This window comes from Nesoenas mayeri, assembly GCF_963082525.1.
Source record: "Nesoenas mayeri genome assembly, chromosome: 1".
Lineage (NCBI taxonomy): Eukaryota > Metazoa > Chordata > Aves > Columbiformes > Columbidae > Nesoenas > Nesoenas mayeri.
The window spans coordinates 106,973,627-106,988,770 of record NC_137541.1 but is presented as its reverse complement, the minus strand read 5'-3'; the positions used below and the strand labels follow the sequence as shown (position 1 = coordinate 106,988,770).

At 41.3% G+C, this 15,144-nt stretch overlaps 1 protein-coding gene across 2 annotated transcripts in view; it reads left to right on the top strand.

The window, feature by feature from the left end:
- PHKA2 (phosphorylase kinase regulatory subunit alpha 2) overlaps positions 1-15,144 on the top strand; it is a gene marked incomplete at its 3' end in the record, with an annotated part of 46,601 nt that overhangs the window by 7,130 nt on the left and 24,327 nt on the right. For both annotated transcript variants that reach the window (XM_080363335.1, XM_080363334.1), the window contains exons 4-15: positions 152-320; positions 1,153-1,235; positions 1,845-1,925; positions 5,003-5,101; positions 5,420-5,566; positions 5,799-5,852; positions 6,403-6,525; positions 8,534-8,629; positions 10,056-10,163; positions 10,837-10,915; positions 12,344-12,478; positions 13,826-13,935. In XM_080363335.1, coding sequence (XP_080219461.1) covers positions 152-320; positions 1,153-1,235; positions 1,845-1,925; positions 5,003-5,101; positions 5,420-5,566; positions 5,799-5,852; positions 6,403-6,525; positions 8,534-8,629; positions 10,056-10,163; positions 10,837-10,915; positions 12,344-12,478; positions 13,826-13,935 — 1,284 coding nt within the window. The remainder of the gene's footprint in view (positions 1-151; positions 321-1,152; positions 1,236-1,844; positions 1,926-5,002; positions 5,102-5,419; positions 5,567-5,798; positions 5,853-6,402; positions 6,526-8,533; positions 8,630-10,055; positions 10,164-10,836; positions 10,916-12,343; positions 12,479-13,825; positions 13,936-15,144) is intronic.

Sequence of the window (15,144 nt, the reverse complement as noted above, 5' to 3'; positions counted from 1 at the left end):
AAGCACTCTGACCAATCAAAACACACTGAAGTGAGGTAACAAAAATTAAGACGTCAAGTTGCTCCTCACCTAAGAAAAGTTGTTAATTTTGAAACAGTTTGGGAATTTTCTTCTGAAATGCTTCATGTTTTAGATTTGTGGTGTTTTTTAGGTAGATAAGGTAGAGAAGTTCAAGCGCACACAGAGTACCAAAGACTGCCTACATGCCAAGTATAACTCTGCAACTTGTGCCACTGTGGTTGGGGATGACCAATGGGGGCATCTACAAGTGGATGCAACCTCCCTTTACCTGCTCTTCTTGGCACAGATGACTGCATCAGGTAAGCAGAACATATTTTAGCCTTGACTATTGTTGCAGTCTTCTTTTCTTCTAGTTTTCATTGAAAAAGGAAAAAAAAGTTGTAACTAGCTTCAAAGACCTGTACATAGTTATTGCTCAGAAAAAGAGATGTGGCTTAGTTAGGATTTCATGTTTATAGTAACTGGCAGTTCCCTTAATGTTTGTTGATGTACAAATACACAAGATATTCAGAATCATGTCAGAGAAGCTTAGCATTTGAAGACTTTGTAGGGCATCCTAATGGACAACCAGTTTTCTTCAGGGAGTGGCAACACTGAGACAGGTGCCACTAGCACCATCTGTGTTCCTTTTCTTGCTTGCGGTGTTTTATTTTGTGCTATTCTCAACTGTACTCCTCCTGTGAGGATAAGGGTTTGTTTCCCTACGTGTTTTTCTGTCCTCAGAGCCCCTCACAACTTATTCCTGCAGCGCGGGTGCCTGATTGTCCTGGTGGTCCCTTGATAAAGCACTGAGTGGGCGGGGGGCTGGGAAGCTGCGGGAACTGGGGTGAACTGCTCTTGGGAACCAGAGGTGACTCAGATTGATCTGCTCTGTACCCACCATCTCTCAGTGCCACCCTCCCAGGAGTGGTTTTTGGTTGGTCTTTAAAGCAGGATGTCTTGGTGACATTCAAAGTATTTTATCAGCAGTAAGTATTGAGGCTTGCTGCCTGATCTTTCAAAATCAGCATTTTTCCATTGATTTCAGTGGGCAGGAGTTAGTAGCAAATAAACAAAATTGTGAAGCTCACTGAGGAGTAAATACTTTAATTCTGATACAGTATAATTACTCTCTTCCCTTCTTTCAATCAGGGTTACGTATTATCTTTACCCTTGATGAAGTTACCTTTATTCAGAATCTTGTTTTTTACATAGAAGCTGCCTACAAAGTTGCTGTAAGTAGTTATTTATATGTAAAACACCTGAACACTGCTCAGATGTGGGTGGAAAATTATTTACTGATGGAGAAGGAAAATACAGACTTCTTCTTCCATAAGAATATATTAGAACCCGTCAGTACTTTACATTGTAAGGAGCATCTTTCAAGGTGGTAGGAGGGCTGTGGAGGATTTATGGCTACCTGGATGAAGTATACTTGTTTTATGGTAATGATAGTTTATTAATAATTATTTTCTGATATCTCACTAAAATCTTATGGACATTTCTAAAAAGAGTAAACTGTTAAAAGACTTTCTGGAAAGTGATGAGTTGAATGGGCACAGGGAGAAGGATAAAGAACTTGGTGTGTTCTGTGAAGACAGTGATTCATGAGTGTAGACCTGATCCTGTTGGGGTATATTTTTATGTGCTGCCCTTTGAACATGAGGATGGCTCTTTGTAGACTTGGAGTCTTTACTTTTCCTTTTTTCTTTCTTTTTTGTGTTTTTTCCCGAAGGCAAGTAAACTAATTTCATGTAGGGCTCTGGTTTTGTTGTGGGATAAAAGGGGAAAACATTGTTTTTGTATATGATCATGCAGATGTTTTCTTGATGATGTTGTTCCAGGACTATGGAATTTGGGAACGTGGTGACAAGACAAACCAGGGCATCCCTGAACTGAACGCAAGCTCCGTAGGAATGGCCAAAGTGAGGATGTCTTCCTAACATTTCCTTCATGGCTGTTCTGTCACGCTGAAGATTCTGACAAACCTGATGGCTTCCTTTGCATAGTCTTCTTGGCCATAGCGATAATTAGCTGATTGTATAAGAATTTTTGTTTGAGTGCTATTTTTCAGTGTAAAATTCTTGTAATAATGGCTTTCATTGAAAGACCTCAGCACAGTTGTTCCAGGAATTGCAAGAAAGGTACCAGATTCATTGTGGCATGAATCTGATTCACTGAGGTGCAGTCTCATAAAGTGTCTTCTGGTTTTCTGTCCCTCTATCTTAATTCTCCAACCCCAGTATTATATGTGATGTTTTCATGGTAAGATTAAGTCAGATGTAAATTCTGGAAAACAACAGAATATCAGTCTAATAAATTATTCACAAGTAATTTAGCGAGAAAAAAGAGTAAAGATGTACTTGTATTGCTCTCTACAACTACCTGAAAGGGGGCTGTAGCATGGAGGGGGTTGGTCTCTTCTCCCAGGGAACAAGTGATTGGACAGGATGAAATGGCCTCAAGTTGTGAACCTCAGGGGAGGTTTAGATTTTATATTAAGAAAAGTTTCTTCACAGAAAGGGTTGTCAGCCATTGGAACAGGTTGCCCAGGGAAGTGATGGAGCCCCCGTCACTGGAGGTGTTTAAAAGATGCATACATGAGGCTCTTAGGGACTTGATGATCTTGAGGTTCTCTTCCAACCAAAATGATTCTATGATTCTAAAAGAAAGCTATTTCTGCTTCCCTCATAGCACAAGGTCACAGAGATACTAAATGAAGCTCAGAAGGCCCTAAATGTAAATGTGCAACTGACAGCTACCTTTTTACATGGTGTCTGGTGGACTGATAGAAGCCAAATATTGTTAAGGTCAAAGGTGTAGTTGTACTTCAGCAGGATTTATTAGTTACCAAGATCTTGTGTGGCTGCAAGAGAGAGAAGCTGCTGGTCTTGGCCACAGTTCAGTTGAATAGTGATGGGGCAGTGTTTGTGGGGGAGGTTATTCCTTAGCTGTCCAGCACGATTTTATTTTCACTGATCCGCCTGACTCAGGTCGCTGTGGCCTCTATATGACTTCTACATTGATGTCAGGATGACCTGTGGGACTTGCTGCACAGCTTTCCATCCTGGTGGCTCTGAGTTCAATAAAAGTGCTCTTCAAGGTGGAGACAAGGGGCCATGCTGGAGGCCGTGCTGCAGAGGGCACCGTAGATGCTGGTTTTTTGTAACCTGCCTCAGGAATTCTCCCTTTTAAAATTTCTCTCCCCCCGTCTGCTTTCTGTGGCCACCTGAAGCAGCAGTACAGCAGGGAGCGTATGTCTCTGGGTTAATCTCAGTGCCTTTTGTTCACCACTAAGACTGTCCATGGTCCCGGCTATCGGTTCCTCAGTGAGGCTTTCTGCTGCCACCAGGAACATGTGCTGCGCTAGTGCTGGGCTAGGGAGAGGCTCTACAGAGGCAGTAAGCCCGTGTTTGTGTTGGAAGAAGAAAAATACCCTTGCTTCTCTGCAGAGAGAATAAGGCAAGCTGCTTCCTTTGTCAGAGGTTGACATTACCATGAACCTGCAGGACAAAAATGGGCATGAAGCAACATTGAGTGTTACCACCACCCTGTTAATATGCATTTCAGAGGAAAGCTCTGCTGGGCTGGCTCTGACTGTCCAGTCCTTGCTCTCTTCCCTGCCGCATTGCCTGTGTGGTGCTGCACACCCTGCGTCTGCAAAGCTGGGTTTTGTAGCCTGAAAGGTGAAAGCAGGAGTACAAAGCAGGTGGCTGATGTCTTAGAATCATAGAATGTCCTGAGTTGGAAGGGACCCACAAGGATCATTGAGTCCAACTCCTGTCCCTGCATGTGACAACCCCACAGTTCACACCATGTGTCTGGGGGCGTTGTCCAGTCTCTTCTTGAACACTGCCAGGCTTGGGGCCGTGACACCTCCCTGGGGAGCCTGTTCCAGTGCTCCACCACCCTCTGGGGGAAGAACCTTTTCCTCATGTCCAACCTAAACCTGCCCTGGCACATCTTCCTGACATTCCCTTGCATCCTGTCATTGGTCACCAGAGAGAAGAGGTAGCACCTGCCCCTCCTCCTCCCCTTGTGAGGAAGCTGTAGCCGCCATGGGGTCTCCCCTCAGTCTCCTCCAGGCTGAACAAACCCAGTGACCTTAGCCACTCCTCATACAGCTTCCCCTCCAAACTCTTCACCAATTTAGTAGCCCTCTTATGGATACTCTCCAGTAGCTTAATATCTTTTTTTTTTAATCCTGTGTTGCCCAGAACTGCACGCAGTGCTCCAGGTGAGGCCGCACCAGTGCAGAGCAGAGTGGGACAATCACCTCCCTCACCTGGCTGGCAATGCTGTGCTGGATGCACCCAGGACACGGTTGGCACTCTTGGCTGCCAGGGCTCACTGTTGACTCATGTTCAACTTGCCGTCAACCAAAACTCCCAGATCCCTCTCTGCGGAGCTGCTCCCCAGAGCAGCTTCACTTCTGCCTTCACTAGGGAAACGTGCTGTGGCTAAGAGGTGTGGGATGTGGTGGTTCATCTGTTGACATGAGCATGGTGTGCCTGGGTTGGCTGTGCAAAGAGCAGACATCTCGTTTCTCTTCCCCTTGGGAAGTGATAGCATTAGAGAGATGGCGATGCTCTTGAGGCACCACCGTCTGCCAATTCTGGGATGACCGAAACAAGCCTTCTTTGAAGAGCCCTTCAGGCAGGAGGAGTGAAAAGCCACTGAATAGGGGTGATTTTGGAAGATGTGTTCATTACTAAATACTTTCATGTTTAGATACTGTCTTGGTGGAAGCCCAGCTCCTCATTGTTTTGCATTGCCTTTAAATTATAAGAAGGATCATCAGCACATCAGTCCGGTATTCTACTAGCAGAAAGAGAGAAATATTCACTTTTTCTAAAATATTGCCAAGCTTTAAAGATGAAAAAATGTGAAGCAAACTTCTGTCTTACGTAATTTCCTTCAGCGGATAAGTGCAGGTGCTGGAGTTTATACTTGGCTTCAAAGGTATTTAATGATTTGGGTTGTTGTTTGGGTTTTTTTGAAGGCTGCTTTGGAAGCAATTGATGAACTAGATCTTTTTGGAGCTCATGGAGGACACAAATCAGTGATTCATGTTCTTCCTGATGAAGTAGAACATTGTCAGGTAAAAATGAGTCTTCTGTTTCCTTTCCTAGGGGAACAACACCCTGTCCCTTTTGTTTTTAAATGAAATGTTGATTAACAGAGCTAAGAACTTAATGTAATAGGATGGCTTCAGACTATGCTGCTCACCCTATTTCTAGTAGATCATGTGAAAGTGAGTGATGTAAAGCATTCTCGTTCTAACTCAGTTAAAAATAATTATGCATTGAGTTATCTGTCAGTTTGCAAATAACAGAGTCTATTCATTTTGCACTTGATGTAATCTTCTGAAGCAGGTAAATTGTTTTACATCCCTCTCTTCTGTTCCTGTTTTGCTCAGTCTATTCTGTACTCCATGTTGCCAAGGGCATCCACCTCAAAGGAGATAGATGCTGGCCTTCTCTCTATTATTTCTTACCCGGCTTTTGCAGTGGAGGATCTAAACCTTGTTAATGTAACCAAGAGTGAAATCATATCCAAATTGCAGGTAAGGAGTTCTTTTATTTTTATTTTCTGGAAGGAAAGAGAAGCAGAACCCCCCTTTCTGAACAAAAAATCTTGATTAAAGATGGGTTGCCAGACTAGGTTCATCTGTTGTGGAAGAGAGGGAGGAAAGTCCCTAAGTGGCACTTAAAACTCAGCACACACTTTTATGCTGATGTTAGTCTGTGAGGAAGAACAGTATGTGAAGTTTTCTGTAATTCTGTCTGTTTTTACAGGGCCGCTATGGCTGTTGTCGCTTTCTCCGAGATGGTTACAAGACACCCAGAGAGGTACTTCTGATGTATATTTTCAGTAGACATTAGAAAGAATTTTATCTCTTGTTTATAGACATGTTTTGTTACATTTACTTGAAGGAGTGAAGTTCTGTATCGCTGTTAAGACATCTGAGTGGATTTGGAGGTAGTCTATGTATCCGCCCTGGAAACGACACATATCTGCAGGAGGCTAAGGGTTTGAAAACCAGTTATTAAGGACAGAACTTAATTAATAATTCTGTAGGAAATGAGCCCTTAGATATGCTTATGGTGCCTAAGTGGAACCATTGTCTCTGAGGCTTCCCAAAATATATCTGAACTGAGGTAGAGCCAAGATTGTTCGGGTGACACCTAGATTCTGTGACAGGGAAGGGTCAATTTGTCTGTGGAATGATTAAATGAGTTTGAGACTGAGTGTGAAAAAGAAGAGACTGTGTGGAAACTATTTATGGTGTTTTTATTTGTTTCTTGGTTTTAATTCTTGTATAAAATAGGTTGCCATTATGACTGGAATATGAATGACTAATTGAGCACTGTGACTGAACAAGTATGATTGTATTTCCAGGATCCAAGCAGGCTGCACTATGATCCTGCTGAGCTCAAGCTTTTTGAAAATATTGAATGTGAGTGGCCGGTATTCTGGACATACTTCCTAATTGATGGAGTCTTTAATGAGGACAAAATTCAGGTGAGGAAAGAAGACATTTCTTTCAATGGAAACTCGAAGCCATTTGCCCACAGTGTTTTGTAGCTTTGCTCCATGTTTTTTTTTGGGTATCAGTTGAACACCCTATCAGTAGGATGAGAGCAGTCTTCAGGCAATCTCTTCCTTTTGGGGAGTTTGTGACGTGGTAGAGGCTGCAGTGTTGTGCACACTGAGGCCTCATTGCCCTCTCTCTGCCAGCCTGTTAGCTGGTGTGGTCAAACTGAGCCGAACGGGGTTAATTTGCCTGATTGTGTCTGATTGCCAACTTTTGTGCCTCTTTCCCAATTACTGCAGGATGAGACCAGCTTCTTTTTCCATCCAATCTCTGTGGCTTGGCTCTGAGAACAGGATTCACAGCACCTTCAGTCCTTATGTACATTCAGGGAGATTTGGCATTGGACTATGAGGAACTATTTAATTTTCACTAATTTCCTAAGTTAATTAATGACTCCCTAAGTTACTTCATGTCTTTACTGTGTCAAGTATTCAGTGGTCATGGGAGCTAAATCGATTGTAGCCCTCCAAAGGTTATTGTGGCACCTGGAGAGTACTGATGAATTAGAGTGACAAGTATCCAGGACTAAATGTATTCATACCAAGACTTCTGTAGCTTGATGGCTTGAAGGAAGTAAAAAATACATGTGATTTAGTTACCTAGTGTGTAGGGGGACAGGAGATTACTAAACATAATCTCTTAAAAAGTAAAATGACATCAGAAACAAAGCAGGGAATTTCAGACCAAAAAAGACCTCTTTTTGTACCAGATGCTGTATATCAAGTGAAATACTGACACTAGAAATGTAGGTTGCTTTCCTGAACACAGTAAAAATAGTCTGGTGGAGAGAGAAAAGGCGTTATTTCATGAGGGGAAAAAAATCGGAAAGTTTACCGAAACTTCAGTCATGTCAATAAAATACCACTTCAGAAAGCAGCCTCTAGAATTCCGTTGGATTATCTGAGATCGTTTGTACCTGGTTGCCCTTATGGCGTGTAGACAGGCTGTGCTAGGGCATGGTCAGACCAGCCAATTGCTCCCAGTTCCCACCATTTAAGCACAGCTGAGTGACACACTAGGACACTCAGGTGAGTGTCTCGTCTTCCCCAGTAACTGCTGCAAACAAGTGGTTGCAATGGCAGCAATTGTTAGAAAAATAAGCATATGAGGGACTCAAATAAGTAGGGAAGGATGGGATACTGAAAATGTCAGTGCACCGTAAAACGAACCTGTGAGTACCTTACCTTGCATTTTCCACTGCACTCAGGGATTGCAGAAATAGGATTTCAGAGGCAGGTACTGGGGAAGCTTGAAAACAGCTTTCTTGTATGTAAAAACTTGGAATGGAAGAGTTAAAAAATGGAACAAAATAAGGGATCTGGTAAAAAGAATGTTAAATGTTCTTCATTTTGTATCGGTCTAGTATTTCTGTTCATGATATGTTGTCTATTTTCTATTCGGTTAACTTAGATACTTTTAAACAGTTTAAAAGTTTTCCAGGGGGCAATTTTTAAAGTTAATCTGTTAAGTGAAACTGATTTCCCAATTCTGCAGTGCAGAATTCAGAAAATCATAGACAAATGTGCACAGTAGAAAACTAATAATTATTACACACCTTACACTTTTATGGATATTGGTAGTCCTGACATCCATGTCACTGCATTATCATCTGTTGCAAATTTCATGTAGGATTTGTTCTTGTGGCTTCTTGATAGGAAAATGTTAGAAGCTTTGTACTGCAGTGGTGTGGTATAGATTAAAGATGTATGTTCATGTTTCTGAGGCTGGTAATATGGAGATGCTGAAAGAGAGATGCTGAGGATTTGGATCCTGATCTTGCAATAGCAAGTCACGATTTCAGCCCCCCCCCCCCCCCCCGCCTTTTTTTTTATGAACTTTCAGCTAAAACGTACTGTGGGAAAGTGTTATAACTTTACTGCATCAGTTTTGCTGACTGAAATGTGAATTCTCACTTCCTTTTAAAAATATTTCCAGGTACAAGAATACAGAGAGGCACTGGAAGGAATACTTATTAGAGAGAAGAACGGAATAGTGCTAATGCCTGAACTATATGCAGTCCCTCCAGAAAAGGTATTGTGAAAATGTAGCATCCACTTCAGTATGCAAAGTACAGATATCAAGATGAATGTTGGTTTTATAGTTTTCCTATAGCTGATAAATCTAAAGCAGCAGTAAAAAAGACTGATTCACGTTGTTTAAAAACTAAGAGACATGTCACAGCTCCCACTGAGAAATGGTAAACTTCAGGCTTCCAAATGGTGACATTTTTAACTTAGGAATCTGAGTGCCTACAGAAATATGAGAGAAGGTCTAAAGCTTTAAGTGCTCATAGTAAGACATATATTTAAGAAGTGCTAATGCTGACTTAGGAACTGAAACTCGATGACAAAATAAAGCATAGACTGTCCTGCCTGCCTAGTCTATTGATTGGTTGTGCTCTCTTTTCTAGAGTTTGTATGTAGGAGGGAATCAGGTTTCAGATGGATTAAGGTTTGGGCTGGGTTTTTTGTTTGTTTTGTTTGTTGTGGTGTGTTTTTTGCTTGGGTGTTTTGTTTTGTTTTGGTTCGGTTTGGTTTCCCTCATCTTTGCTGTTACTTCTTACCTGATTCTTCCATTGTGATAGAGAAATTCAGATGAGCTTATGTGTTCTTCCATGCTCTTTGCCTTTGCATCCTTCCCTGCCAACTTCCTCTTCCACTCCAGACTTGCCAGCCCTCATTCACTAGGGGTGCGGAGCCTCCTGGGCTGGTCTGAGTATGGGCAGGGAGCGTTGACAGCTGATATGTTGGTCGCAGATCAGGGGTGGGAACCTAGTGGGAAACAAGTGTGTGAGAGTTCAGAGCCTTCTTGTGAATTCTGATACCATGATCTGATGAATATGCCAAACAAATGGGGTAGATTTTGGCTGTCATTTATAAATTTTAGAATGGCTATGGTAGAGATATTTTCTAGGAGGGTTTTCCCCCTGTGCTCAGTAGATCTCTGCATACTGCAAAACCAAGACATTTTTTCTAAATTAATGAGTCTACTCTTAATTCTCCCATTGGTCATTCTTGCTAACATGGGAAAGTTGGAAAAGCCTTCATTTTTGGAAAGCACCTTTAATTTGGGAACTAGGTAGACATCAGTGAAGTTCAAGTGTCATGTTGCCAGGAGTTGGAAAGCAGACACACAATTGCCTACAAGCTGCCCAGAGGGAAGGCAGCAAGACATGGCGAGAAGAAAGGGAAGCACCAACACCAAAGCTATAACTATATGCAGAGTATCCATTTAACCTCCAGCTTTGAAGGTTGGGGTGGTGTATGAAAGGGAAGCATAGTTCTTATCCCAGAAAACATGCAGCCATAAAAATAAAACCAAGAGATCTTGATGTCGGTAATGATGCCAGGTTAGAAAGGGTAGATGATAAACCATATTTTTTTTTAAATACTTCCATGTTACAGATTGTTCTTCACAACTTTAGAGTAATTTTTCTTGCTTATGTGTTGGTTTTCAGGTGGATGAGGAGTATGAAAATCCTCACTCAGTGGATCGTGTCCCAGTGGGAAAGTTGCCTCATCTTTGGGGCCAATCGTTGTATGTCCTTAGCTGCCTATTAGCAGAGGTAATTGTTTCTTGTATAGTAGGTGACCTTGAATTTCATTTTGTTTTGAGATGGCTTGGGCTTTAAGGACAATTTGATTGACAGGTAGGGAATAATGTGTTTTCCAGTAGAAACATGTACATGAACTATGGAGAGCTGACTCTGAGCTTTCAGGAGCACTTTTTTATGTTTTTGTATATTGATATGCAATTGTCTGTTTCTAATTGAGCCAAATAAGTTGTCACATGGCCTGAATATATGCTTAGGCTAGAGGAAAATGCCTGGTCTGACTTGTCTGTCCCAGTGCTGGGATTTTGCACTGTTTCGGCTCCACTAGGATGCCTGCGGAGTTGTCCCATATTAGCCATGGGCTTGTTAAAGGAACCACTGCATATCTTTGTGGAGCTACAAAAAAAATCACTGGTCTGGTGAAATTGTGACAGTTGCTGCAACTCTAAAATAGGAAATCTGAACATGCAGATTGTGTCAGTCATAAACATTTTCTTTTTGTTCTGAAAGAATACTGTTTTTACTGAATGTACTACTCAGAGGATGGGGTAGATAAACCAGGCTTTAAGTCCCGCTCTCCTGACAAAACATGAAATTTGGTTAAGATTTCTTCTAGATGTCATCAGAAGCCTTTTACTTATTTTTTTATTTCCTTTCTTTTTTCTTTCTTTTGCATTTATTGTAGGGATTTCTTGCTGCAGGTGAAATTGATCCCTTAAACAGGAGATTTTCCACTGGATTTAAACCTGATGTTGTGGTACAAGGTGAGGAAGGTTTTCTGAATATTCTGGGTGAATTGGATCATGTGATGGCAAAGTCCCGGTGTACAGGAGAGAAGAAAGACATATTTAAAATAAACGTGGATTTTTCTTTGATGTGATACTTTGAGAAGGAGAAAGTGGTTGTTTGCCCAGCAGCTTTTTTTTTTTTCCAGGAGGGAAGACCAGGTTTAACAAACTTTTTAAAAAACTATATTTGTTAAAATGTTAAGACTTGTCAGGGACAGGAGAGTGGCAAACTTAATCTTGTAGGGAAAAGGAAAATCTTAGTGGATTCTAGCGAGAAAGATAGGAGTGACAGGAGAGAGGTCAGTTTAGTTTGGTATCTGTGCAGCCCCTTTTTGGAGGAACCAGAGAGCAATGAGTGGGGAGGATCTCTGCACACAGAGGTGAGGCAGCCAGACTTAGGGCCACCTTTTAGCTGCTGCATGGGGTGGCTTCTGTAGTCAGTGCAGGAACAGCCAAAACCAGAAAATTAAGTAGAAGGCAAACACCAGCTGATCGAGGCTTAAAGGTTTTTCAAGGGTCTGTGCTGCTCTGGAAAAGCAACCAGCTCGTTATAAGGAGCTGCCTTTGTCAATTTTACTGTGACCTGGACAGGTTCTTGTTTACCCCCTGTTGATGTGGGGGTGGCATTTTGTTATTCTTGAAGTACTTAATTTCTAGTAGAAATAGAAGTGCTTGCTTATTTTTAGCATTCTTTGACAAGTATTTATAATGCAAAGAAGAGAAATGAATTATTAGTCACAAACCAAGAAGCCACCTAACATGAACAAAACCTCAAGCAGGACAAGAGGTGGGATCAGGGCCTGGTTTGTAAATACCTCAGATGTTGGGACTTTTTTCCCCTATCTCTTCCATTTTATGGACTCTCTTAACAGTTATTGCTATACATGTAACAGCACCTGTTCCCCATTGATAAGGCTGTGTTGTTATAGTGTGCTGTATTAGAACAACAAAGATTTTTCAAGTCTTGTTTCCCATTGTTTCATGGGGCAAAAGCCCTGTCTGCTAAAAGAGATGGCATGATCCAAAATAAAGGCACTGAAATAAATGAGAAAAGACAGATAAAGCCCCTAAGAACCTGATCTAACCTCAGACCTGACCCTGCTTTGAGCAGGAGGTTGGAATAGAAACCTTGTAAGTACCCTGCCAACTTGAATTACCCTATAGTCCAAAGAAGACAGGAATGGCAAGACATGTTGAGAAGCAGAGAGCCAAAATCTGCCTGATGCCCTCTGGCAATCTGTTTTGGTCTCACAGACTCACAAATTAAGAAAGAAGTGAGGCCTCTGTGCCTTTTTAAGTCAACTAAATGGATTAGCTGAGAGGTGACAGTAGAGACAGTCAGTTAAAAAGAGTAGAAAGTTGTTTCTTACTAGTGCTTTTGTTTTCTGTTATTCTGTTATGCAGTAACTGTTTTGGCTGAAACTAACGAAATTAAGAATCTCTTGCAAGACCATGGAATCAGTGTTCAGAGCATTGCTGATATCTACCCGCTCAGAGTGCAGCCAGCTCGCATCCTGAGTAACCTCTACACCATGCTGGGTAGGTATTTCAACATGGAAGCCTCTCTCTGCTGCTGTGCATGGTACTTTTTAAGGGTGGTGTTTTGTTTTTCTTCCTTCACACTGTCTCCGTTTCTTTGATTTAATTTATTTTCTTGAAATACATTTTATTTATTAAAAAAAATGCATTTGTGCAAAGAAGCTCAATATAGTTAGAACTTCTGTCTTAAGTAACGGGCTCCAACAGGGGAGAAAAAAATTGCCTTGTTAGAAAGGGTGGCCCAAATACATGTTTCCCTGTACCCTTGGAGTTAGGCAAGAACTGACTCTTTTTTGTCCTGCAGGAACTACTTCTACAGAGAAACTGGCTTTAGAAAAAATGTCTGGGAAAACACAGAAAAAAATAAAGTGTTTTTTCTTTCAGAAGTCAGAGTGCTTCCAGTTTAAGTCAGGAAACTGAGCAGTGTGGCTGCCATTCTAATGAGGTTTTTGTTGTCATGTGTTTTTTGTTGTTTTTTGTTGTTGTTTTAAAATGAAGTTTTTTGAAAGCATCCAACATAATAGGACCTTCGAATATGCCTTAGGAAGTTTGCCTTTTCATGGAGTAGGGAAATTACATGTGCTGCTTTCTGGGAAGAATCTGTGTCTTTATCACGAAGAACTTTTAACAAAGAAAACATTTTCAGGGCTTTGAAGCATACATTTATTTAATAATAATTCATAATAGCTTTCTTTCACTAGTGGGGGGATGACTTGGATTATTTGATATGTTGGTGTATTGTTCTTAACAGTGACTTTTTTGGGAATGCTCACAGTGGTATTTTTTCAGGCACATGGTCATTTGGCTCATATTCCTTGTCAGACAGATTCAAGTCAGCTCCTGGCTGCTGCAGCAAAGGGTGCAGTGCAGGTCATTTGCTAATAAGTTCTACTGAGAAAACTGGAGCTTATTTGATGAAAAGAATGAAAATCTGTCTTGTATTTGGATGTACTTTGGATTTAGCCTTCTGTGGTCAAGAATTTTTAAGGTTCTTCAGTGAAATCATTACAGTTTCTGTTGTATGGTGTGGACCTTGTTTTTGAAAAGACATACCTCCTCTCCTTCTTGGTGGGGAAGCTTTGGGTGCTGAGCAATGGCTGTAATTAAAAGACTCAATCCCATGGTCAGTGAAACCGAAACTTTTGATCAGGCCTTTGAAGAACTCCAACTATTATACTGGTGGTTGCTACAAAACAGACCAGTTTGTAGCATCTCGCTCTGTTATCTGTCTTCTGCCTTGCTGATACCAATGAAGTAGATCTCCTTGTCTAAAATAGTTGTTGTGGAAAACCAACCACACAGAGACTGTTAGGCGAGACATTTTTCTTCTTTTGCTTTTCATTACAGGCCGGAACAAGAACATGAAATTAAGCGGACGGCCACACCGACATATTGGAGTGTTAGGCACCTCCAAGCTGTATGTGATAAGAAATCAAATATTTGCTTTTACCCCTCAGGTGAGCATGTAAAGCTGGCAGGGAAATCACTGCTTACTTGATGGCTAATCACGTTGCTTTTACGTGCTGTCACTTAGGTGGAGCAGGGCTGATAAAGCAGATGTGCTTTGCTTTGTGGGGTTTTTCAGAACATTGGGTGACTAACATGGTAGGAGTGCTGATGAATCTCTCATCTCTCATACAGAGTTTGGCTTAGGAGAGCACAGCAAATCAGTAGTACAAAGTTGTTACTGATCTTTGCCCAAACCAACATTCTAGCTAATGAAAAATAGTTTCTCCAGAAATAGGTCACTTAATGTATCTTTCTAGTGGTTGCTTTGATGCACAATTTAGTTTCACATAAGCATGCCAAGTACTGTTACCCCCAAGAGACTAAGATGTAATCTTTTAATTATATTGTTGAAAGGGTCAATAGTGCTGATAAAGGGATGTTCTCTGTTTTCTGTTTAGTGCCTTTTTCAATGTAGGTGGAAGTTTGTATCCTCCCAGAATTAATGGCTCTTGTTTATACGTTTAATGAAATACGACATGCTTATTCCTGTAGACTTATTCTAGCAGTTTGTGCTAGAAGGCCAAGGAGTTACCCACTCCAAATGTGCAAATGGGGATCATACCCTCCTAAATAGATGTTTTACTGATGTAGTCTTTAAATTCCACGGCAGACATTCAGTGGACTCCATAGGTGGCTTCTGCGTTGCTTCATGATGTCCAAACAATGCCAGATTTACCGCTAAGAATGTGGAGCCCTTCCTGTTCTTCCCCATGTCAGTTGATCACAAGCAGCTTTGTGACAGGTTATTTGTTGTGGTGCTCCCCCACACCAATTTTCATGTTTGCTAATTAGGGAAAAATTCCTTAGAGTTGTGAGGTTTTTTCAAAGTATCTCTTTGTCCACATCTTACTATGTCAGTAGGACCCAATATTCCAGCTGAAACATTGCCACATATCCGGTATGGACATACTTATTAAAATATTCCAAAAAGGCACTTATCTTTGCATTAGCAACATGCTGACAGTTTCTGCTTATTCAGTGTTTGACTAAAACCTCCATAACATTTCCCATCATACTTTGTAGCCAGACACTGCCCCTGACTTTTTTTGAGAGGGGTGGAATTAATGTTTAATTTCACCTTCCTAAGGCTAGCAGTTAACTCATCTGTGCTGATCTTGGCTAATGTCCACAAATTTTGTTTTGCAGTTTGTATTTAG